Source organism: Myxocyprinus asiaticus, chromosome 26 (assembly GCF_019703515.2).
Source record: "Myxocyprinus asiaticus isolate MX2 ecotype Aquarium Trade chromosome 26, UBuf_Myxa_2, whole genome shotgun sequence".
NCBI classification, from domain to species: Eukaryota; Metazoa; Chordata; class Actinopteri; order Cypriniformes; family Catostomidae; genus Myxocyprinus; species Myxocyprinus asiaticus.
The window spans coordinates 44535635-44563144 of NC_059369.1; the positions used below are offsets into that span (position 1 = coordinate 44535635).

The window sequence follows — 27510 nt, forward strand, 5'->3', positions numbered from 1 at the left end:
AATTGTAATTTTTGGTGGTACTATCCTTCCAAAATTTTGGGACCACTGTATGCACATGCAACATTTATAATCACCAAAACATGAACAGATTTATGACAATTTTCTTGAAACCTTCCTGCACAGTTATGCAGTTTAGACACAGCTGACTGATTTAACAGTATAACCTTCTATCCCAACTGTGACTTGAAAGAAATTGCTGCAGTGGGTGAGAGAGACTCACTCTGGATTTCTGTTTCTGCAGACTGCAGTCTCGCTCCCAATGAAACGGTCTCTAAGCCACTCACACGAAAGAGCCGCATTTTGAGTTTCTGTCTCTCACAAACATTCTTAAAGTCCCAGTGCAACTAAATGTGTGGAGGGGGAATGAGTGCAGGTTTCGGGTTGTGTAAGCCTCGCAACAAAAATGCAGTTGCTGAGTTTATGGGGCAGTGGACTGCTTTACAGAACACAATGCTCACATACTTACTGTTCTGTATTTCCTGTCCTCATGTTGCACTTTGGTTTTGTAAGTCTTTCAAGGTTCAGTTTATGTAAGGAGCAAAATACTGAAAGGGTCTGTAGAACAAACTAGATTTTCTGGAGGAAATGTGAGCGATGCTTGCCTGTGCAAAACTTGCCGTCATGACGTTAGGGAGTTGTGGATGGTTGCTAGGGTGTTGTTATGCAGTTTCTATTGTGTTTTGAGGGGTTTTTAGCATGTTGCTATACAGTTTTTAGGTAATTCTCCTCAATAAGCCGCTTTTTTAGGTGATTTGAGGTATCATTCATGTCTGTTGCACAAATGGTTTGGGACGAGTTTGGCAGGAAAGTTTAGTCTTTAACAAATCCCTAACTTTAAGTATGAGCAATGTTAATAGTGATGCTTGCCTTAGCAAAGCACTAATTAGTAGATAAAAAGGGGAAAATATAAGAATGGTTGTTCCATGTCAAATCAACCAATTTCCAGCAACTTCCCTGTCTGATCTTTTATTTATTTTTCTTAATACTTTTTAAAAAATGTTAAAGAAAGATGAACATAAATGATGATCAAAGCCAAACTACTTACTGAATAATCCATGATTTTGAAGCAAAACTACAGGTCAAATAAATAATCTTAGAAAGGTGTCAGCGTGATTATTTTATTTTACCACAGAGATAGGTAGGTCTATTGTTAAAATCAGTTGACATCAGCACCTCTTGTTGCATTAGATGCCAATGGTGTGATCCATAAATGGGAAAAAAACACTTTTTGTATGTTGTTTTTCCAAAGTTGGAGCATCTATAACTCCAGAAGTATTCAAGACATATTAATATATTTATAGATTCTGGTTCAGAACAAACTTTCCTTTATGTATCTTCATTTTTAAGGCCCTATATGGTTAAATCCCAGAGATATGTGGCTCTCAATGTTGCTCCATGCATGAATTGTTATATTTTACTCATTTTCAATGGTCGAAAATCAAATGTGGTATGAACATGGTATGAAGCTTGATTTTCTTGTCCAACAAAACAAAGGTCTTAAGTACAAATTTTTTCACATCAAAACAATAATGCACTAATCCAGAAATACACTATTATTAACAATAAGTGTCACATGCGGCTCTTCAGTCAGTGCAATACTGAAACTCTACTGTATCTGTAATGATTTTATTATTCTTTTTCTGCCTTTTAAGTGTCTGGGTGTCAGAGACCATACATCTTAGAGAACCCAAACTTGGTGGGATGGTCAAAAATCCTCTTCCCTATGGATGCACGCACACACATCCATCCATTGCATACCATGTGACCCACATTTGGTTTTCGTCCATTGCAAATATCAAATTTTACAATTTATGCATGGAGCCACATTGAGAGCCCCATATCTCTGGGATTTAACCATACAGGGCCTTAAAAATGAAGATACATAAAGAAAAGTTTGTTCTGAATCAGGATCTAAAAGGATATTAAGATATCTTTAATAATTCTGGAGTTATATGCACTCCAACTTTGGATAAACGACATAAAAACTATTTATTTATTTATTTATTTTTTTCATTTTTGGATTCACACCATTGGCATATAATACAACAAGGTGCTGAAGTCAACTGATTTTAGTACTAGATCTATCTATCTCTGTGTAAAAATAAAATCATGACGCTGACACCTTTCTAAGTTTTCTTTATTTATTTTTTTCCTGTAGTTTTGGTCAAAAATCATAGGCGAAAATTGCCATTTTGACCCCCTCTACAAAATAATGGATTACTCTGTAAATGTTGATCCATGGCATTTAATATTTTGGCTTTGGAAATTCTTTGTGCATTTCTTTTACCATTAAAAGAATGATCAAAAACACAATTTTGAGCCAGGGACCACTGGTTCAGTTGACAAGGAATGACCCAGAAAACACCCTACATATGGGGTTGCCTACATTTGTGTTTGCATCTGTGTATAATGGAACCGTACTCTTTATACAACGATCAGCCACAACATTAAAAGCACCTGCCTAATGTTGTGTAGGTCCCCCTCGTGCCACCAAAACAGCACCAACCCGCATCTCAGAATAGCATTCTGACCTGATATTCTTCTCAGCACAATTGTACAGAGCGGTTATCTGAGTTACCGTAGACTTTGTGAGTTTGAACCAGTCTGGCCATTCTCTGTTGACCTCTCTCATCAACAAGGCGTTTCCATCCACAGAACTGCCACTCACTGGATGCTTTTTGTTTTGGGCACCATTCTGAGTAAATTCTAGAGACTGTTGTGTGTAAAAATCCCAGAAACACTCAAACCAGCTGTCTGACACCAACAATCACGCCACAGTTCAAATCACTGAGATGTGAAAAAAAAAATTTCTCTCCTTTTTCCCCAATTTGGCATGCCCAATTCCCAATGCACTCCAAGTCATCATGGTGGCGTAGTGACTCCGGGTGGCGGAGGATGAATCTCAGTTGCCTCCACATCTGAGACCGTCAATCCGAGCATCTTATCACGTGGCTTGTTGAGCGCATTACCGCGGAGACATAGCACGTGTGGAGGCTTCACACCAACCACCGCGGCATCCACGTACAGCTCACCATGCGCCCCATCGAGAACGAGAACCACATTATAGCGACCACGAGGAGGTTTCCCCATGTGACTCTACCCTCCCTAGCAACCGGGCCAATTTGGTTGCTTAGGAGACCTGGCTGGAGTCACTCAGCACGCCCTGGGATTTGAAGTCGCAAACTCCAGGTGTGGTAGTCAGCGTCCTTACCACTGTAGCTACCCAGGCCCCTGGTTGATGTGAACATTAACTGAAGCTCCTGACCCGTATCTGCATGATTTTATGCACCACACTGCTGCCACACAATTGGCTGATTAGATAATTGCATGGATGATTGTTGGTGCCAGACGGGTTGGTTTGAGTATTTATGGGATTTTCACACACAACAGTCTCTAGAATTTACTCCGATTGGTGTCAAAAACAAAAAACATCCAGTGAGCGGCAGTTCTGTGGATGGAAACGTCTTGTTGATGAGAGAGGTCAACAGAGAATGACCAGACTGGTTCGAACTGACAAAGTCTACGGTAACTCAGATAACCACTCTGTACAGTTGTGGTGAGAAGAATATCATCTCTGAATGCTGTTTTGAGATGCGGGTTGGTGCTGTTTTGGTGGCACGAGGGGGACCTACACAATATTAGACAGGTGCTTTTAATGTTGTGGCTGATCGGTGTATGATGACTTCTCAATAGTGTATTTTCCTTTCTTTCTTTCTTTTTTTTTGTTTTTTTTTTTGCCTTAAGCAAGTCCTGTGTCATCTGATGCTATTGGAAGACAAAATTTGTCACTGATGGTTACCATCATACATCTTGTTTTTGCTGTTCCCTTGTGCATGTTCACATCCTGGTGCTGTTTATTGACAAGTAAGTGACATCCTTTGCTGCCTCGCTGATGAATTATGAATGTTGAGAGCTTTAGCATTTCTAGGTTACTGTTACATGTTTGTTTACTAAATCTTTTTATGACCGTCAAGAATGGGTGATCCTACAATGACATGATACAGTTTGACACTCGCACTAGGAAATGTGATATTGTACAGAATCCCTTGAGGCCCTCAGTGACGGCCCCGAGATAAACACAAGCAAAATTTAACAGCTGTCTCCTTCTAAATGTCTTGTTGAAGAAGCGGAGCATCCCCCTCCACCAAGCAAACCAAACAACAAACACAAAAAACATAGAAATGTATAAAACTTCTGAAATGTAAAAAGAGACGTTTGTAAAAAATGGCCAGGGCCCCTCCTGCGCAAAAGCTCTGAGGAACTTCTTGTATTAAAACTAAAGGACAAATGATAAGGCACCACGAGCCCATGTAGAACAACAGAGTACATTTCACATTCACTGCATCACAAAGCATTTCACTCATTAGAAACGTGACCCATATTTACCCCTTTTACACCGAAATGGTGCTCATGTTGGAGCCGGTGTTCTGTGATAGATCTGGGAACGTATTTCCACTGGCTTGAACGGTGCTGTAACTGATGATGTTGCTAGTTTTATTTCAATTTTAGATTTTTCTTTAGTTTAGTTAGGTTAAGTAAGTTAAAATAAGAACTTATACTTTTACCATCCACAGTTATTTAATTCAGAACCCTCCCAAAAATCAGTTATTGGCGAAACATAGTTAAATTATTATTTATTTATTTATTTATTTATTTATTTTAGCGATTTGGCATGTTGCTTGCTAATACATTTATTTCGTCAGAATACACTGCTACGTCTGAATTAGAGAATATTAGAGTTTTAATATACAAAATAATCGTATACTTCAGTCGTGATTTTAAAATTATCTTTTTTATAATTTATAATAAATTTTGTTTCAATAAATTTATTTTATTTTTGGCATAATACTCCAGGAAGACCTTTTGAAAGCTAAATGTATTTCAATGACAATGCTTTTTTTTTTGCATAATTATAATTATTTAAATACCATTTTATTTCAGACGGACAAGGAAAATAAACCAGCGTAGTTGCGCAAAAAGACAAAAAGAGAAATGTGTTCGTCAATTGTGCATTGCATTTGGGGATGCACGGTTAACGCTTTTTCTCTCCCGATACCTATCCTGATACCTGAACTTTCTGTATCGGCCGATCCCGATCCAATATCAGTGTTGTTGTTGTTGTTATTGTTGTTTTGTTTTTTTTTTTTTTATCAGTTCAGACTCACTGTTTGGAACTGTTGGAGTATTCTTTTGTGTGAAGAAACACAAACCTCTACACATTATTTCATTATGAAATAGAGAAAATAAATGCAGCATAAATGTGTAGCCTAATAAGAAAAAAACTTTGTTAGCTAGTCTACTGAATAATGCAGCAGTAATTCCACTAATTTTCCATTTTCAGGGTGAAGCCAGTTTTTTTTTCTTCTGCTTTGTATCTAGACTTTTTGTCCACTTTAGTTGTGAGAGGATATCAGTCCACTTTTCATTCACAATTTCACATTCGGTAACTTTTTGGAATCCGATCAACTTAAAAATAATAATAATAATAATATTAATAATAATAATAATAATACAAATTAATTTTACCAACCACAATAATAATAATAATAATAATAATAATAATAATAATATGACAATAATAATTATTATTTATTTTCATTAATATTACTAATAAAAACAACAATAATAATTATTAATTTATTATTATTTGTATTATTATTATTATTGCTATTAATAAAAAATAATGAGTAATAACAGCAATAATCATAATAATAATAATAATAATAATGATAATAATAATTGTTATTATTATTAATTTTATTATTAATGTAATTATTATTGGTATTTTTAATAATAATAATAATTATTAGTAATATTAGTAGTAGTAGTAGTAGTAGTAGTATTAAATATTAGAGTTTTAATATACAAAAGTAATCATATACTTCATTCGTGATTTTAAAATTAGCTTTTTAATAAATGTTTTTACAATTGTTTTATTTTTATTAATACATTTTATTTTTGCGTAATACTCCAGGAAGACCTTCTGAATTTCTGTGTGAAGTTCACAGTAGTTTTTATGTGCTTCTCATTCAAAATGGTGGTGAAATGCCTTTTGCAATTTGCAAAGCTATTGTATGGCATCAAGAGACATCTAAAAACATCAGTATCGGAGCCGATACCGAACCAGATATCAGATTGGTGCATCTTTAGTTGCATTGTGTCGGGCACTTAAAGTGTAGACAGATTCGTTAATTAGAATGTGAGCAATCTACAGTAGTTTTGTATCATCTAGTTTCATTTTGTGTTTTGAGTTGTTGCTATTTTGAAAACTATATTTGATGATTGGATGAAATGCACTAAATGGTTCCATATTGGCCTGCAGCACCGTGTCAGTGAAAAGAGGTATATGTCAATGTTAAAATATCATTTTTCAGATCCACCATACCTCACTTGCTCAATTTCCTAGTCTTTCGAAGACTTCTCGTCACAGGCAATGTACATGTATAAAGCCGCATAGCACTGCAAACCTGTGCACAGCCATCCGAACATGATGCTTTAAGAGATGCAATTAATGTAAACTGCTTTCAGGTGTTAAGACTGTTTACTACAGTGATGTTGTAACCTCTGCCTGTGACGAGATGACGTGAAATTTGAGGCGCGATGGTTTTTTCTGCTCTTGACCAGCATAAACACTAATACTGTCCACTTGTGCTGTTAAAACCATCGGTTAAGATTCTGTACAAAATATACAACATAGAAATACATCCAGTATATGTTATTACAATGAGGCCTACAAAAGACAATGACCAAAAAATTGTGTCCAGTATTGCAGGCAGAGCCCATCTGTCAGTCATCAAAAACTGCTTTGACTTTTATATCAACACATCATGGCCGTTTACAACATACATAATAAAGCTATCAAAACAAAAGTTTCCAAAATCTCTCTAAAAAGATGTTTTTTGTTCTTTTGTTTCTCTACAACAATGTCAGTTAATATTTACAACGAGCCCTACAAATAATTTAATAATAATAATAATAATACACATTTTCTACACACTTTAGGCAGACCTAGTTCTTGGGCGGAGCACAATGTGTGCTGATTGGCTAACAGTCGCTAAGGAGCAGGAGTTTGAAGGAGGGGCGGGGTCACAGAGAGGAAGTAGTGGAGTCGACAATCTCTCTGCCGTTGCAAACCGTTGGAACGTAGTGAGCGCTGACAGAAGCTTGAGAAACAGAGAGAGAGAGAGAGAGGGGAAAAAATTAGATGAAAGTTTTCTGCAAAAAAAAATTAAAAAATAAAAATGTAATCCTTCATCATTTACTCCTGTCATGCCAAACCCGTGTGACTTTCTTTCTTTCATAAAACCAAGGAGACTTATTGCATAATGTTAGCCCAGTCAGTACGGTTAAATGCATTTTCAAAGGTCGATTTTAATTGGACTAAAACTACTATTATATAAATGCTTTAGTCCGACTAAAATCGTACTTGTTCGCAAAGTCTCAGAAGTCAAAGTCTGCAGGTTTCAAAGCATGTTGTATGTTTTTTTTTTCTTTTTCCATTTTCATTCCATGTCACATCCAGAACACAAGCTAATTTCCTGATCTAAACTACAACCAATAGTCAACACCACTCGCCACTGCATCCACAGATGCAAGTTAAGACTTTACTATGCAAAGGAGAAGCCATACATCAACACTGTCCAGAAGCACTGCCGACTTCTCTGGGCTTGGCATCATCTGAGATGGAGAGTAGAACAGTGTGATCGTATTTTGTGGTCCGATGAGCACACAAAATATGAAATGTTAAATGTAAATGTAAAAGGACCATCCTGTTATCAGCATCAGGTCTAAAAGTGAGGCAGTCGTGTTATTGTATATAGGGAGAATCCAAAAAAGTCTAGTCCTTCAAGAGCAAGGATGGGTCGAGACTCGCCAATATGCCAACTGATGCCTCAGTAAATAATCCAGCACTTTGAGAACAATGTTCCCCAAAGACAAATTGGAAGGATTTTGGGCATTTCACCCTCTACAGTGCACAATATAGTTAAAAGATTCAAGGAATCTGGTCAAGTTTTGCTGCGTAAAGGGCAAGACAAAAACCATTTTTGAATGCACATGATCTCTGATCCCTCAGATGTCATAGTCTTAAAAAACGTCATTCATCTATAATGGATATCATGAACATGGGCTTGGGATTACTTTAGTAAACCTTTGTTAGTCAACACCACTCGCCGCTGCATCCACAGATGCAAGTTAAGACTTTACTATGCAAAGGAGAAGCCATACATCAACACTGTCCAGAAGCGCTGCCGACTTCTCTGGGCTCGGTCTCATCTTAGATGGAAAGTAGAACAGTGGAACCGTATTTTGTGGTCCGATGAGCACACAAAGCATGAAATGTTAATTGTAAATGTAAAAGGACCATCCAAGCTGTTATCAGCATCAGGTCTAAAAGCCAGTGTATGTCATGGTATGTGGGTGTGTCAGTGCCCATGGCACATCTGTGAGGGCACCATTAATGCAGAATGATGTGTAAAAATTTTGGAGCAGCATATACTGCCATCCAGGTGCCGTCTTTTCCAGGGACGTCCCTGCATTTTTCAGCAGGACAACTTCAAACCACATTACAAGTGCATGGCTGAATAAGCAGAGAGTGTTAGATTGGCCTGCCTGCAGTCCTGACCATCTCCAACTGAGAATGTGTGGCACATTATGAAGCGCAAAATACGGCAACGGAGACCCCGTACAATTGCGAAGCTGAAGATCTGCATAATGGATGAATGGGGAGAAATTCTGCTTTCTAAACTTAAACTTGTGTCTTCAGTGCCCAAATGCTTAATAAGTGTTATTAGAAGAAATGGTGATGTTTCACAGCAGTGAACACTCGACTGTCCCAACCTTTTTGGAGCATGTTGCAATCATCTGATTTTAAATTAGTGTACATATATATATATATCTGTAGGTATTTATAACTATACTTAAAGTTCAAATGGTCTGATATACAAGCAATGAGCAGTGAGATCTCATGTTTAGACTAGTATTGCTCAGTGGTGATGCACGACCTCAAATATTTGATTATGCATTGTGTTGTATACTTGGACAGACAAACTCCGCTATGCGACTTCACAGAAACCCTGATTATAACTGCGCATGTAAACATACCAAGTCACCATTCACTTTCATTGCATCTTTTTTTCCACATAATGAAAATGAATGATGATTTAAGATGCTCCACTGAAGAAAGAAAGTCAAACAGGTTTGGAACAACATGAGTATACATAGTTTAATATGTTATTGTGAACATATTACAGGTTACAGATGGCCAACTTCACATAAAAAGGCACCACAAACTTTTTTTTTTTTTTTTTACAAAGTTCACCGACATGCTTTTTCCCCATTTGATTCCTCTCGTTCTCCTTCATCACCCTCTCTTTTCTCTTGCAGTATGTGATCTCTGCAGTGTCTTCTATTTTTTGCAGTGTCTGTCATGTTATTTATTAAACAGAAGAAATGTAAATAAAGATGAAACTGTTTACCTGATCTGTTCTGGGGCTTATGAATTATGCATAAGTGCAGAAGCTCTTGTCTATGCACATAAGGGTTATTACCCTCCGTCCCTACCGCATCTTTCCTGCGGGTTCTTACACAACTGCACTGTGTGACAATGCTGACATTAAAAACCTGAGTGGAAATTGGCATATCAAAGAGTTGTAATCACTACAAACTGCCTGTGTAAGCACAGCGGAGAGTTCAGCGTTGTCAGTCGTTTGGCCTTGCACGTCACTTCTTTTTAGAGCGCAAATGAATTCGTTTGCAGTGTATTCTCCTTTTCTGCTGTTTTTGTGGTTTGTTCATCCATAGAGAGATGTGTGTAGGATTTGATTTCTTCACAGTTAGCAATTTTGCACATTTATGCAGTTAAGTCAGTTCGAATACATTAATAATTTAGTAGCATTTTTACATTCCCTGAAGAAGCATGCTCATGCAAAAAGATGGGATTTCTGGGATTTCTTCACTTGTTTTATTGACCACCACATGTAAAAGCCTATGCTGCCCCTTGACAGGGAGGACATTTATTTTCTGAAATATTGTTATGTTCCCTAACAACATTTTTGCACTCATTCTCGATAAGTATTGTGTTCCTTAACACAAAGTTTTGCATTCACTTGCAATAGCTTATTTTAACCTTGATATTTGGGGTAAAACTGTAGTAACAATATAGGAAAACTTAAACTATGGTTAAAAAAAAAAAAAGGTAATTTGAAAACCATGGTTATTATCACAAAAAATAGTTGCTACTGTCATGTTTACTAAAATTTTACTATAGTTAAACCAAGATTAATTTTCAAAGGGGCTTATTTATAGGGGGTCTGGGTAGCTCAGTGGTAAAATATGCTGGCTACCACCCCTGGAGTTCGCTAGTTCAAATCCCAGGGTGTGCTGAGTGACTCCAGCCAGATCTCCTAAGCAACCAAATTGGCCTGGTTGCTAGGGAGGGTAGAGTCGCATGGGGTAACCTCCTCGTGGTCGCTATAATGTGGTTCTTGCTCTCGGTGGGGCGCGTGGTGAGTTGTGCGTGGATGCTGTGGAGAATAGCCTGAAGCCTCCACACGCGCTACGTCTCCGCGGTAACACACCCAACAAGCCACGTGATAAGATGTGCGGATTGATGGTCTCAGACGTGGAGGCAACTGAGATTCATCCTCCACCACCCGGATTGAGGTGAGTCACTACGCCACCACGAGGATCAAGAGCGCATTGGGAATTGGCCGTTCCAAATTGGGGAGGAAAAAAAAAGTAAATGGAAGTGTGGACAGAGAGCTTTTCGAAAACTAAAACGCTGTTTTCAAATGTATCCGGATTAATGTAGACGTAGCCTAAAACAACCATAAAAACAACAAATTAAACAACATAACAGCTCAAATAATACACACATTTTAACAGAAGAATTAATGTAAGTGCTCTGTGTTTAAACCCTCCAAAAATTGTCCCCATTCACTTCCATTGTAAGTGCCTCACTGTAACTTCCATTTTTTCTTTTTTTTCTTTTTTTTTTTTACGAAAAGTAGGGACGATTCGAAATTATTATTATATATTTATTTTATTTATTTATTTGGTTATCAACACTGTGCCACAAATGCTTTCGATCGAGCTTAACTTGTATTGGACACAGAACATTCCTTTAAATTTTCAAAGCAAAAATCATTTAATCAGTATTTTTGTCTCGTTTTCCAGTAAAAATATATAAACATTCTTAAAACAAGACATGTTTACTTGACAAACAAATTGGCATAAGATATTTTGTCTTGTTTTCAAAGATATCTAACTAAATTCAGTGAGATTTATGATTAAAACAAGAAAAAAATATTTGCCAATGGGGTAAGAAAAAATATTTCAAAGGGAACAAGTTTCTTTCTCTTACCCCACTGGCAGATTTATTATATAAGCATATAGTTGAATACATGTCAGATTTCTATAAAACAAGACCTAATATCTTATGCCATTTTGCCTGTCAAGTAAAGATATCGTTTAAGAATATTTCGATAATTTCACTGGAAAACAAGACAAAATTATTATTATAATACATTATAATTATAATACAAATTAATATTATTATTTTATTTATTTATTTCAAATTATTTTTGTACATGTGGTAATAAATAAGCCCCCTTTTTTTTTTTTTTGGATTTTTCACCTTTTTCTCCCAATTTGGAATGCCCAATTCCCAATGCGCTCTAAGTCCTTGTGATGGCGTAGTGACTCACCTCAATCCCTTTCGAAACACTTTCGTTTTTAAGCATTTTCCAACAGTTGCTCGTCCTCACTGAAACGTAGGAAAACGCGTAAATCCCCTTACTGCGCATGCAAAAAATTGCCGTTGCATATACGGTCTGAAACGCAATTGTCCTCGTATTCCGTCGCCGGACACCAATTCCAAGTAAACTTCCGGTCGCCTTTGAATGAATGCAACGTGAAAGTTGTACAAAGTAACATTCATTTTTAAAAACGCTATCAATGCGAATATCAGACACAACAGTACCGCTATAATACGGACCGTCATCTTGACTGTTTTGGTTGAATGGATCACATGAATTCATCACATGACAACAAATATGTCATCGTTTTCAGATATATCCGTTTTCCCAGTCCGCACTACAATTTTTGTTGTAATCAACCCTATACTGCCAATGCTGTCGATTGAGTTTAACTTGTATTGAACCCGGAATATTCCTTTAAGGTTACTGTAGTAAAACCATGGTTAGTTTTTGTATGGGATGGATAAAGCTATTATGAGGGAACACAAAACTATTTCAGAAAATAATTTCTCTCCCTGTCTTCTAAGGTGCTCCATATAAGTCAGATCACTTAGTGAAGTAAATAGCACATATATCTCCTCTAAGTATCATTCATGTTCATAGAACAAACATTGCGGTACCATTTAGCTGCCTAATTTAATAATAAGGGTTAATGTTACATTTAAATCCCTAACCCTAAGCAAGCATGAGCATTTAATAATGACCACCACCAAAAACAACAATCACTTTACAGTATGTACTGTATGCACATACTCTCAAAAGATTACATCTAACAGGGGAGACTGGGGCTATTTGTCTCACTTGTCAACACATGTGACAATTGCCCCAATAAAAATTATGATCTTGGAGTTTTAGTTTGTGGAGCACACCATTCACAAAAAGGATTACAAAACCACTGCAAAAGAAAATACACATTTGTGATTCCAAATCAGATGTTACTGAGATATAGCCCTTGTGATAACCTGCCCCGGTCTCTCCTATATCTGTGTTTGTGTGCAGTTCTCACCCTGGGAAGCGTAGCTAGTGGCCGGCCCGCTCACACTGAACCGGTTCAGGTTCAGCCGATGACTGGCGACGTTCTTCTGTGGCTGGAACATGATGATGTGGACTTTCGGGGCAAACATGCAGCCCAGCACCACAAATCCACTCAGACTCACAGATATACACATGGTCGTGGTCTGGACCTGAGAGAGATAGAGAGGAAAACACCCTTTATGTCTCTATTGTGACTCACATTCATTCTGATAATCAGAAACTATTCATTGGAACTATCAAGAACCTCTCTAATAAAGAGGTTGAGTGCAGGGGTATAATAACAGTGCTGTGTAAATAGCATTTGATTAGATATTAGCTGAACATCTCCCATTAGCAACTTCCTTTTCCTCCCTCCAGTTTTAAAGATTTGTATTATCACCTCTCAAGGTGCACTGCTGTGAGCAAAGCATTGAACAGAGGAAACGGGGCGAATAAAACACCAAACTGAACAGGAATTTCTTATGTGGAGGGGAATATAACCTTACACAAACAGCACAACACAGTTCCACTTAAAGGGCTAGTTCACCCCAATCTTTTCTTTTTCTTTTTTGGGCTTATTTGCAAAATACTATTGTGTCATTTGGTCTGTCTTAAATGGCAGCTGTAATATATCCCTCTGTAGGGGGCAAAAGATTTTGTAGTTTCTAAGGGGGGCTGAACAAAAAGAAAAATGAGAACCACTGTTAGAGTGCATAACTTGTAAGGTGATACATTTTAACGTTTGCATTAAATACACAAAAAAAATAAAATAATAATTTTAAGATTTACGCATCTCAATTTCATAACATTTCATCAAATCGAATTGTGTAATATTTAACAAAATTAAATGAAAAAATAAATAAATAAATAAATATATATATATATATATATATATATATATATATATATTATATTAAAGATTTCTCAATTTAATTTGCTGTATTTTTATATTAAATTGAAATATGTAAAATCTTTAAAAAAAAAAGTGTAACCAACTACATTTACAAGCTTGTACGAGTGTGATCAAATTGTGCGGTAGCTCGACTGATAGAGCGTTGCACTTGTGATGTAAAGGAGCGGGGCACGAGTCCTGAAGAGCACACGAGTCGAAACGTGAACCCAAAGTGTTGTAGAAGCACCACAAAATGACATGGTTGTGTTTTTCATTGCACATTTGCTTGTATTACAATATAGAAGAACCTTCTATAGAAGGGTTTTCAAAGTGTGGGGCGCGCCTCCCCGGGGGGATATATATATATATATTTATTTTTTTCTCCAAATTTGGAATGCCCAATTCCTACTACTTCCTCGTGGTGGCGCGGTTACTCAATCCAGGTGGTGGAGGACAAGTCTCAGTTGCCTCCGCTTCTGAGACAGTCAATCCGTGCATCTTATCACGTGACTCGTTGTGCGTGACACCGCGGAGACTCACAGCATGTGGAGGCTCATGCTACTCTCCACGATCCACACACAACTTACCACACGCCCCATTGAGAGCGAGAACCACTAATCGTGACCATGAGGAGGTTACCTCATGTGACTCTACCCTCCCTAGCAACCGGGCCAATTTGGTTGCTTAGGAGACCTGGCTGGAGTCACTCAACACGCCCTGGATTCGAACTCATGACTCCTGTCACTCATGATATATATATATTGAGTTTAACTATTATATTTAAAACATTATTTAAACAGTTCTAAAAATAATAGGCAAAAAAATAAAATATATATCAAGAATCTTTGTGAAGATTCTTTGATATTTGTCAAGCCCGCCAATAAAGCAGATGTGACGTTTTAGTCTGTAATTACGATGGAGTAGTTTCTGAGACCACCATATTCAAATCCTTCAGTTTCAGGGGTCAAACCCAAAAGATGACGATACGATGAGCAGTATTTAAGTTTAGGATTTATATGGACAGGATCGGTTGATGTACCACGACCTTTATGTGTCATTTGTCAGGAGATTTTAACTAAAGACAGCAAGTGACCTGCTAAACTCCGCAGACACCTTGACACCAAGCATGCTGAGGTAGCGGGAAAACCGCCTTTTCCAAAGAAAACTTCAAGCATTTCAAGGTCAGAAAAAAGTTGTCAGAATTTGACAAATCAAATATAAAGGCCACGGAAGCTTCATATCACGTTGTGCTGCGTATTGCCAAGGCGAACAAAGCACATAACATCGGAGAGACATTGATTCTGCCGGCAGCCAAAGATACAGTATGTGTTCCTTGATGGTAGGAGAGGCAGCGGCTTCCAAGCTTGATTCTGTTCCACTCCACTGATTTCCACTCTTTCAACACCATCATCCCAGCTATACTCCAGAATAAATTACACCAACTCTCTGTTCCCTTGTCTATCTGTCAGTGGATTACCAGCTTTCTGACGGACAGGCAGCAGCTTGTGAGACAGGGGAAACTCACTTCTAGCACCTGTACAAACAGCACTGGTGCCCCCCAGGGATGTGTGCTCTCCCCACTAATCTTCTCCCTCTACACCAGTGACTGCATCGCCAAGGACCCCTCTGTCAAGCTCCTGAAGTTTGCAGATGACACTACTGTCATCGGAGTCATCTGAGATGACGATGAGTCTGCATACAGAAGGGAGGTTGAACAGCTGGCTGTCTGGTGCAGACAAAACAACCTTGAGCTGAACATGCTCAAAACGGTGGAGATCATTGTGGACTTTAGGAGGAACACCCCAACACTGTCCACCCTCACCATTCTAAACAGCACTGTGGCAGCAGTGGAGTCATTCAGGTTCCTGGGCACTACCAACTCACAGGACCTGAAGTGGGAGACCCACATTGACTCCATTGTGAAAAAGGCCCAGCAGAGGTTGTACTTCCTTCGCCAGTTGAGGAAGTTCAACCTGCCACAGGCGCTGCTGATAAAGTTTTACTCAGCAGTCATTGAGTCTGTCCTCTGCACTTCTATAACTGTCTGGTTTGTTTCAGCTATGAAATCAGACATCAGAAGACTACAAAGGACAGTTTGGACTGCTGAGAGGATTATTGGTTTCTCCCTGCCCCCCCTTCAAGAACTATACACTTCCAGAGTGATGAAAAAGGCTGGAAAAATCACTCTGGACCCCACTCACCCTGCCCACTACCTTTTTGAACTGTTGCCTTCTGGCCGATGCTTCAGAGCTCTGAGCACCAGAACTGTCAGGCACAGGAACAGTTTTTTCCCCCAGGCTATCCATCTCATGAACAGTTAAATTACCCCATTGAGCAATAACTATGTGCAATACACAGATTAGTCTTTCTTATATTTATCCAACACACCCAACCTCTTCTGCCAGTTCATTCCTCTGAAAAAAAAAAAAAAAACATTTGCACTGTACATAACAGATTGTATTAGATTTGCACTACCCATGTGTATGTGTGTATGTATGTATGTGTATAATTAGTTTTATTTTTTATTATTATCTATGTCTTGCTGCTGTTTTTGTATTGTTTTTGTATTGTTGTGTACTGGAAGCTCCTGTCACCAAGACAAATTCCTTGTATGTGTAAGCATACTTGGCAATAAAAGCTCATTCTGATTCTGATGTGGCCATATGTGAGGTATGTGAAAAACATGGACATTCAAGAAGAGTTTCTATTCAGTAGTCCTTTGCCTGCCCACACACACACACACACACACACACACACACATCATGTACGTTGTGTCACAAGGAAAGCCCACTGTCTTTGACTTTGAAAACCTCTGCTCTATAGTTTACTTGCGCATTCCAAACCCGGAAATTTGCACTCTTTGGTCTCTGGTCTCTTTCAACTATCCCGATCTTCCACAAGCATCAGCATTCTGTGCGAGTGGTCTTGGTTGAGCAAAGAACCTCTCTTCACACTTCATTGACTGCGGCCTAGTGAGACCCGTGCTCACCCTGCTCTCTGCAAGAATTCCTCCTTGCATCAAAAGGCCGTCTGTGTGGATGTCTGCAGTCTAATCCCTCTCTCGAGTGGCGATTCTGTTTTGATACCATAAGAAGCTCTTTCCATTGGACTCACCTGGTGTAATAAATGAAAAGCTCTGTTTTGCTCAGGCACTGTCAGACTGAATCACTCAATGTGATGTATTTGTTGCATCAACAAACTATTGAGAAGTTGTCTGTTGAGGCAACGTGTTTGCTGTAGGTTTAAATTTCTCAACAGATTTTTATCTGACAGTTTTGCTTACTTGGGGTATTTCCTAATACACATAACAGCTCTCAAAACAGCAGGAATCTCTCTGTCCCCCAAGAATAGATACAACATGTCTCATGTCTTCTTTATTTTGCATGCTAATGCCTTTTTGAGGTTCTGTTTTATTCATCTTCATTAAAGTTAGGAGGGGAATTAAGGACTTAGGACTAGTATATGTTACTTTACAGATGTGAAAATGGGAAACAATTTTGGGAAAAATGGGATTTATTTTATTTTTTAAAATTTATTCAGCCTGATCTGAGGAAAATACGTGACTATGGCAACATTTCTGCGAAATTATAACGTGGTTTTTTTCATGTATCGCGGCAGTTCACAGGTGAAATGTCTGGTGCTGAGGTTAATGCTCTATCATGTTTTGAATCAACAAAACCAACCTCCCTACCCTAAACCTTAAACCTAAACCTAACCAATAGTGTCATTAAAAGCAAATAAGAAATGAAAAACGCAATCACGTCATTTTGTGGTGCCTCAATGACACTTTCAGGTCACGTGTCAACTACATAATTTTACATAATTTTATCGATTAGATTATGGGGCGAAAGTATGTCTGGTTTCAAATGGCGAGCATGACCAAAAAATAAATAAAGATTGAGCACTACTGCAGTAGACAGTTGCATTGCATCTAGCTATTTTTTCAGTGTCTCGTGAAGGAGCATCGCAATGTTTAGATGGCGTGACAAGTTAAAAAGATCTTGAACATCTTAAGATGCATGTGTCCTGTTTCATGCGTTGTGCGCAAGAACAAGTTTGGTTTGAACTGCCCCTTAGGATGTTTCTATAATTCGTAATCCTTAAATTCCTTACGAAGCCCATTCCAAATCTAGTTTAAAGTATTTTCATTTGACTTTAAATGAATACAGTTTCTGCATGTGTCAGGCAACTGCAGACGTACCCTGTAGTCACTGGAAGTAACGTAGAAGATGGGCAGAAAGGCCAGCCAGATGATGCAGGTGGTATACATGGTGAAGCCAATGAACTTAGCCTCGTTGAAGTTCTCGGGACACTTGCGGGTCTTAAAGGCGTAGACCGTGCATAGCACTACCAAAACCACGTCATAGCTCAGCGACAGCAGCATGCTAGAGTCCCGTACATTACATTTCAAAATGACAGTCTGCCGTTTCTCCGGCGTGGTGAAACGTCGCGTGCCGGGCACCTCCAGCAGTAACCAGATGGACACTAGCAACAACTGCACAGAGATCAGTGCTAGACAGATGAACACCTGCGAGCTGGGACTGATAAAGCGTGGCCGCTTAGCCCCGCCCTCTTTCACACCGCTAAATATTCGTGCGATGCGATTGGTCTTCGTGAGCAAGGCTGAGTAGCACACTGCAAACGAGGTACCAAGGCCTAGCCTCCGTAGCGTGCACACGATAGGCGATGGTTTCGCAATGAATATGAAAGTCATGACGTAGGACATAAAGACGCCCAGAAGCAGGATGTAGCATAGCTCGCGACCAGATGCTTTGACGAGCGGCGTGTCGTTGTGCCGAATGAAAACGACGAAGACCATTAAGGTGGAGATGAAGCCAACGCATGCAATCGAGATGGGCCCAATGGCCCAGGCGTCCTCCCACATGATGTAGTCCTCTGGCAGGTCGTAGCACCCAGTCAGGTCAGGGCGGGGCCACTGGCCAGGTGCGCAGGGCGTGCAGGTGAACTCATCTGGCAGGTATTCGTAGGGTTCACACGGAGTGCAAATCCAGCAGCAGTACTCTCCCGCTTGCATCTTCTTCATCTCGTTTGGAGCGCACGGATCGCTGCATTGAGAGGTGGGTACTGCTCCGCCCTTCGGCCAGCCAATCAAGGGCTCGTTTAGGGAAAGACTCTCCGCCCACTCTCCCACCTGGATATAGGTGTATTTGTCGCTGTCTGGCACGCGTTGGTAGTTGAAGATGTTGTAACGCCCAATTCCGTCGCCGTGTGCATCAAACTTCACTTGATTCTCCGAGCCAGGAGGGGAGAATGGAGCTAGAGAGAGATAGAGAGAATGAGACATATGTGAGACAAAAATGAAAACTTGCATTTCGTTTCAAACCTGTATGACTTTCATTCTTCAGTGTGACACAAAGTTTATTTTTTGAAGAACGCGCTGTTTGTTTTTCCATGCAATTACAAAGAATGCGGACATTTTAAGCTTCAAAAAGGATGCGAAAGCACAATAAAAGTATCGTTATAATGTATGCAAGTCTTCTGAAGCCATACAGCTTAGCTTTGTTTGAGGGACAGAATGAAATTTTGGTTATTTACTAAAAAACTTGACCTCCCCCTTGCTCTTCCTGATACATAAGTGAATGAGAAGTTAAGGCCCCTGCACTCTTCCTACAAAATCGAAGAATGAATGGGTGTGACATCATTTAGTACAAAATCTAGCCAAAAAGATATTTTTGAGTTTGTTTCGGTGGTTCCTAACAGCTCACCAGGGTAAACATACAGGAAAACTTCTAACCGGCTGCTAAACACCTTCTTACTGCCATTGGTCCACATCATCAGTAGGTGTGACCTGGAGCTCCATCTACATTGAGGTTGACAGCTAGGTCCCATTCAGTCATTTAAGATAAGTGAGCATGAACACACTGGCGTGCAAACTTACTTACATCTGTAAAATCGTTTGCGTAGAGACATTAGTAACTGTGTCATCATAAATTACAATAACAGTGTGTAACCGGTGCATATTGTGGCCACATATACAGTACCATGTTAGTGCCATGAATGCACATGCACAAGGTAAAAATGACAAATTACACATTATCTACTGCATATATATTACTTGAAATCATCAAGTAGTTGATACAGCTTCCTTTACTGATCTTGTCTTTTGTGAATTCTACTCATAGAATAAGGCATGGAATCATTGCTAACAGATTTTAATGACATATTAGTTGATGTTTTACATGCAGTCTTGATTGTCCTCATATTTAAATGCTCCTCTAAATGGCTCCCTGTCTGAATGTTCAGCTGCATTGAGTGCTCTGAGTGTGCTGGGGCCTTTATAGAAGTAGTAATGTGGATGCCAGATTCATGAACGAATAGTTATTTTGAGTCTGATTTTTTTTCATGACTCAGTGATCTGGTTGCAGCGCTTAACAGCTTTCTGGAGCTATATATACTGTACAGTATATACCTGTATACTGTATGTATATATACAGTATATTGCAGGAATTATGGGCCCCCTGACTCCATATTGCTTTGGGCCCCCTTACCTATTAAAACATACAATTTCAAATTGGTTGTAGGCCCCCTTGGACCTTTGGGCCCCTAGAATCGTTCCCACTAGCTACGGCCTTGAGTGCAAGATATAAATAGAAGAAGAAACATCTAGAGAAACATCTGATTATAGAAGGAGACACTGGATATGGATTCATTTAATCTATTAATCAAGTATGCTGAGGATTTTCCACGCTTGAGCTGCTTGAGTTGAACGCGCTGAACACCGGCAAAATGAACCGCTTTAATACGGGTTATTACCTCGCTCAAACACATCTAGTTTAATCACTATATCCACAACATATATGCAATACAACAACTTACATCTGCAGAGTGATGCGAATGAGCAGGTGAACTTGAAGCGACGTGCATATGCGTAACTTGCATTGTGAACACGTTTCCATAAAAACGTGCTATGTGCAATGCAATATCCTAAACTGGCTAAAACACAGAAAATTAACAATAGTCTCTAAAGAATGACAAATTTAAAATACAGCACGCTAACTTCTAAAAATACTTCAGTCTATTCATTATTATTTCAGGAGGTCAGGTTTTCACAACAAGGACAGTTGTACTGTATTTTGTATTTGTCTTTTATATGTTTGATACGTTTAATTTTTTTTCTAAATGTTTGAATATGACATGACAAAATATAGACTAATTTTAAAGGACATTTTCAGCAGAAGACTAAAACAAAAAACTATGTAAAAATTAACACTGCTCAGGGGTTGATTTATTTATTTATTTATTTATTTTCATAAATGACATATTTCAGCTTATTTCTTTTTGTTAAATAAAGGTCACATTAAACCTGGCTAAGAAACTTTCCTTCAGAATTTATTTTATGTATAAATTTGACTGTTTTAGTCTTGTCCCAGACCCAGACCTTCAATATCAAACTATGGAAATTCATTATAAAAACACAAATTATTCTACGTTTAAGACTATGATAATCTAAACAAAGAGTGAAATAAACATAAACCATTTCAATAATTATTGTGTGAAAATTATTTCTATCAATTCTTCAAAAATTACGACTGTCCCACAGTGGCGTCATTTCCACAACACCAAACAATTTTTCCCCTAATAATTGTATTTTTATTTTATTTTTTTAGCTTTTTAGTTAGTGTACTTGTTTAACAAGTGAACAAAAGTGTCAGTGAAGAGCATGCTTGAGATGAAATATGAGACAAAACAAAGAAAAATCAAAGGAAATATCACTTGTGCGCAGAATAGTTTTATTGGGCATCATTACCAGTCAAGCTGTAATTTTGCCAAACTACGCAAAAAATGCAAAAATATTATTTAATTTTGTGTGTTTAGGACGCATAAAATGTTAGCTATGAAATTAGCCTTAGAAAGAAAAAATAAGTCGTTTATTTTATTTAAAAAAATTGTTAAAAATGTCATTTCCATCAGCATCATTTCCAGCACAGAATTCTGTGTGGAAATGACACTGTGGTGGAAATTTTCATGACTTTTTAGAAAACATGGCAAAAATGTCCTGTACATACTTTGTCATTTTAAAATGTATTGAGTGTGCAAAATATAGATTTTTGGGAAAACTATCCCTTTAATTCATATATCAAGCAGGAAGAAACAGATTATTAACTGAAGAACAGATAGTTCTGTATGTAAACTACTGCAGGCTCATGAAGCAATTATAGCAGGCGTAGACGTATCATCATATCTTGCTAACAGTCTCTAAACAAACATCTGCACATTAGAATCACAGTTACAATGTAGAACGGCCGTCTGATATTGAGCAGAGAAAGTATTGAGGGTTTGACAAGGATCGGGCTGCTTTCTGTCAGGCTGTCTGTGCTAGATATCAGTTTTATGGCTGATATGAAGTCTCCCACACACCTCTGTAGCTCAGGGAGTGAGCGTCTTTGGTCAGCACATTGCAAAATAAGACACGGGCAAATGAGCACAGATGAGCTGATGTTTCTGCGTTGTAGCCTCGGGGAGAATGGGATATTGTGAAGCAGGAGAAAAGACGAGAAGAAAATGTCTCTCAAGGGATCACAGTGAAATTGTCACTTGGGTTTATATAAGAGCGTGTATTTCCATAGAGGCAAGAGAAAGGGTGAGAATTGAAGAAGTGGACATGTATTCCAAAATTTAAAAGAAAAGCACATTTGGTTTATAACTTAAAGGGACAGCTTGCCCAAAAAAGAACATTCTGTCATCTTGCTGTTTGACTTTCTTTCCCTTCTAAGTTTAGCAGAATGTCTGAGCTGCTCTTTATAATGTGAGTGAATGGTGACTAGGGGCTGTCTTGTTGAACATCTCATTGCAAATCCTTTGGCATTAATGAGGAGCTGGCCCTCCCAAACAGCTTCCACTCTTCTGTAAAGTCCTTCCAGTAGATGTTTTGGAAGTTGGAAGCACACAGTTCTCTAGAATTTCATTGCATGTAACATTAAGATTGGTCTTCACTCATTGGGGCTTTGCCATACCTGTGAATTAGAATGAATTTTAGCCATGTAATGTACTTTGATATATCTCATGGGATTTACAGTGGCCCCGATCAAGTATTTGGATACCTTTGGACATTTAAGAATGACTTAATATCTGTATGTCATTGCATTAGATAACTGTAACACAGTTCAATGGAAAGGAGGAGGCAAGAACCGGCGTAACAATATAAATAATATTTTAATAATAAACTTAAGCAAAAAGACAAACACACACAGGTGTCGGGCAGTTGCCCGTCACTCTCTCTCTGTCGCACTGCCGTCTCCGGTTGCCTTTATCCCTCTCGGGCTTGATCAGCCTAATTAGGGGCCGGGTGTGCGGAATCACGGCCCGGACCTGCCCTTTGCCCTGCCACAATAGCACAATATCAAAGTGGCATCTGCAAACAAATGTTGTTAAACATTTTCTTAGAACTAACTTCACTTTGTCCATTTTTCCTTTTGTCCAAATACTTTGTCTCAATTTTGAACATTATATATATATTTTTTAATGTTTTGCTTGAAAAGCATGATTTATTTCTTTACAACAAATCAATTTTTTTTTTTTTTTTTTTTTTTTTGGTCACACCCCTCTTTGAAGCTAGATGATAATCTGATTAATCAGAAAAAAAATAAAAAAATAAAATAGAGATTTAATGGGGGAAAAAAACTGTGGTAACACTTTGCAATAAGGGGTAACACTTTATTTTAGGGATCAGAAATTAGACAGTAATTAATGACTAATAATTGGACTTGTATGGGACTAGTTAAGGACTTATATACGATGTTTATTAGGCCTTTTATTTATTTATTTATTTTAAAAAATTTTTGGTTGATTCTTACCCTTGCCTAATAGCCTCTTAAAAAAAAAAAATCATAACAATAAACTTAATGGGGAAAAAACAGAAGACACCAATAGCTAGTCAGTTGCAAATTACATCCTTTATAGGTTCTCATTACACAATGTGAATGTGCAATTTATAAGTATGAAATAAATATAGAAGGCAGGGACTTTTGCTGCTTAGTGTAAATAGCAACAAAAAGCATCTTCTTTGCACTAAGGGCATATTGTGTTAGATGCTATTTACACCCCTAATTAAATACTACCATACAGTATATGGGCATCAACATGTTTATTGTGTTTATTTAGAGTCCCACAGACACCCTACACCAACCCCTACCCCTAAACCTAACCCTAACCGTCCCTGCTTTGTTGAAATACTATATGCATTCCACATGTATTTCATACTTAAAAGCTGCACATTCACACAGATTACTGAGAACCTTAAAGGATGTATTCTGCATCATACTAGCTATTGATATGTTTTGTTTTTAGCTAAGAAATTCATTGTTATGACAAAAGCAAATGTAAAGGGGCTATAAAGCAAGAATAAGTAATCAGCCAATAAAGGCTTAATAAATACTTTATAATGCCAAGCAAGTCCAGAACTAGTCACTTACAAGTGCAATTTTTAGTCATGAATTACTGTTTAATTTCTGATCCCTAAACTAAATTATAAGGTTCTGATGTTAACATTAGTAAATACATTAGGCATCATAAACTTACAGTGAACAAGATATATTTACTGTATTAATCTACTATATTTTATAAATCTTGGTTAATGTTAGTTTATAAAGATAACATTTTTCATTGTTAGTTCATAATGCATTAACTATATACAACTTTCATTTAGCAATGCTTTAGTATATGTTGAAACCATGTTGTTATATGTTATATTCGTTAATGTTGTTAACAAAGATTAAAAAGTACTGATTATTGTTAGTTCATACTAACTAATGTATAACTAAAACTATTGTTAACAGATACAACCTTGTTGTAAAGTGAGGTTTACCAAAACCGTTTATTTTTTATTTTTTTCCCAATTTGGAATGCCCAATTCCCAATGTGCTCTAAGTCCTCGTGGTGGCGTTGTGACTTGCCTCAATCCGGGTGCTGGAGGACGAATCTTAGTTGCCTCCGCATCTGAGACCGTCAATCCGCGCATCTTATCACGTGGCTTGTTGAGCGCGTTACCGTGGAGACGTAGCGCGTGTGGAGTCTTCACGCTATTCTCCATGGCATCCACGCACAACTCACCACGCGCCCCACCGAGAGCGAGAACCACATTATAGTGACCACGAGGAGGTTACCCCATGTGACTTATGGGACCAAAACAGTTGAAAAAAAAGCACTAATATTAATCCATCCATACACACATTTACTGTATATCATCATCTAACTCCTCTAATAAATATATTTCAACCATATGTATCCATATCAATTGCACATGGAACCCATTTGTTGTTTCATGAATGGCACATCCATTCGCTTGGCGGCTCAGTGCAAGCTAATTAACTGCAATTAGTGATTGTAACAAGTAATTATGTTACAGTTAATTATCCTGTTACCAGATGCTGAATATTTAATAAATGAGTATAACTCAGAATCTGCCTCCAATGCAAGATGATTACACATTATTGAGGGTCACGTAACATCAAATCATGATATGAACAGATAAGCTGTGAAGAAATGAACTGTGGGCCACAGAAGGTTAATTTAATCCATCTCACGAAGAAGTTCTGGAATACAGCAGCGCGAGTGTGGATTTTATTGCACCTCAGCTGTATGTGTGTATGTGTGCATGAGTGTTGACAGTGACGTTATCGTCGTGAATGATGGTGCTCATAACTTCTAACCTGTTTTCCTTATCTGATGAATCATCATCTGGCAACGAGCTTCAAGAAAGGCTCAGAGCAATTACACGGTGCAGAGAAAATGCACTGCACCAACTTTAGGTGTAACCCTCCATTTGTACTGTATGTGCACATGGCAGTTTTACACACACACACTTACGCACACACACAAAAGAGCATCATTGTCACACCATGTTTTTGGACACTGCCATGATAAAAATATCACGGTATTCTTTCAAGTATCTTTGAGTACCAAATACAGTGGCCCTAAAAAAAATGTGGACTCTTAAGACACACTTAAGATGTACGAATTTCATTGCATTACATAACAAAATATCAAAGTATCATTTGTTGCAGGGTTCTCAAAGTGTGGGGGGCATGGAAGACTGCTCTGCTCTCAAATCTCATTCACTTGTACACTTAAATTTGCAGCGGTGAAAATACACGCAAGAACTGATGTTTGCTATTTCTTCCTCTGTCTTTTTATTTCTCCTGATATGGTGTCAGGTGCACTCACAGCAGTGCACTTTTCTAAACAAACACATCATGTGCACCAAATTTCAATGGGTGAAGATGAAGAGTTTTCAGTTCCTCATACAACGCTATCGTAATCATTAGACTTGAAATATAGAGCACGAGTGACGACTTTCATGGTGATTGTTCTGCATTTGTTGCTTTTTTTCTCATCCTGGTGTTTCACGATTGAAAGAAGTCATGCTGGTTTGGAACGATGATTGTTATAGATGAAAAGTGCTTTTACAAGCAGTACCTTCTGTTTTTGGAAGTGCATGAAGTGTACCTTTTCATTATTCAACAAAACAATGAATGCATTCAGTTTTCAATTTTTATTTAAATTTTTTTGGCTGGGGGCCTGGGTAGCTCAGTGAGTATTGACGCCGACTATCACCCCTGGAGTTGCAAGTTCGAATCCAGGGCGTGCTGAGTGACTCCAGCCAGGTCTCCTAAGCAACCAAATTGGCCCGGTTGCTAGGGAGGGTAGAGTCACATGGGGTAACCTCCTTGTGGTCGCAATTAGTGGTTCTCGCTCTCAATGGGGCGTGTGGTAAGTTGTGTGTGGATCGTGGAGAGTAGCATGAGCCTCCACATGCTGTGAGTCTCCGCGGTGTCATGCACGACGAGTCACGTGATAAGATGCGCAGATTGACGGTCTCAGAAGCGGAGGCAACTGAGACTTGTCCTCCGCTCACTTGAGGTGAGTAACCGTGCCACCACGAGGACCTATTAAGTAGTGGGAATTGGGCATTCCAAATTGGGAGAAAAGGGGATAAAACAAAATTGTGGAGCTCTGTAACTGGAATTTTTCCTAGTAAAAATACAATTTGGAAGAGTAACGCTGGGAACTTTAAAAGATAATTTGGCTTTCAGTAAATTTCGGTGCAGCAGCAGCTCTGAACAAGGTATGGAGAAGATAGGACATGTTCTTGAGCATAAAAACAGATAGACACATCTGACCTAAAAGTATTATACAGGGGTCTTGAGACACACTTTGAAATGCCTGGCCATTACTGTAATTTTCAAGTACCGAGCTAGTTATCAAGCTTTTCAAGCAAAACCAGTGTAATCATGAGGCACAAAAACTGCGTAACATTTTCTTTTTCAACTTCAAAATGGATGAAAAGGGGAGAAAATCACAATAAATAAATAAATAAATAAAAATGTCCAGTAAGTGAAAGGAGAGTATTTGGGGTAAACAGCCCCCCTGTAGCAGGGGCTAAAGATACAAAGTGGGCTCATATTGACTGATCCAATCACAATGGAGATTAATTTGTTTACATAATATTTGAGATGTAATGAACTGCCAAAAGTGATTGAAATTAACAAGAAATCATCCACCCCTTTTAAGTGGTTATTTTAAATATGCATTATCTTAATTTGTTACTCAAAAAAGCATCTTGCTGTCTCAAAAGTATAAGCTGACAAATTTTACCCTATAACTATTGCTCTGAAATCTACACAATATCACTATAAACCCCCAGGTGTGGGGTAAAAGGCTCCTTTGCCACCTTTAAAAATAAATATATATATATATATATATATATATATATATATATATATATATATATATATATATATATATATATATGTTATTTCTTTTCACACAAATTATGTTGCTCCATAAATAATAAAATACATGTATTTCTTGGCTCTTGAATGTGCCTTT

The 27510-nt window shown here is 38.1% G+C and overlaps 1 protein-coding gene across 2 annotated transcripts in view; it reads right to left on the reverse strand.

Moving 5' to 3' along the window:
* Positions 1-5894: 5894 nt before the first annotated feature.
* LOC127417063 (metabotropic glutamate receptor 3-like) overlaps positions 5895-27510 on the reverse strand; it is a 67156-nt gene continuing 45540 nt past the window's right edge. The window contains exons 4-6 of one of the 2 annotated variants that reach the window (XM_051656764.1): positions 17864-18939; positions 12763-12940; positions 5895-7163 (exon numbers count right to left, since the gene is read on the reverse strand). In XM_051656764.1, the coding sequence (XP_051512724.1) occupies positions 7087-7163; positions 12763-12940; positions 17864-18939 (1331 nt within the window). In that variant the 3' untranslated portion in view covers positions 5895-7086. Of the gene's footprint in view, positions 7164-12762; positions 12941-17863; positions 18940-22872; positions 23005-27510 lie in introns of those variants that run through there. The other variant, XR_007893228.1, reaches the window with a different exon arrangement.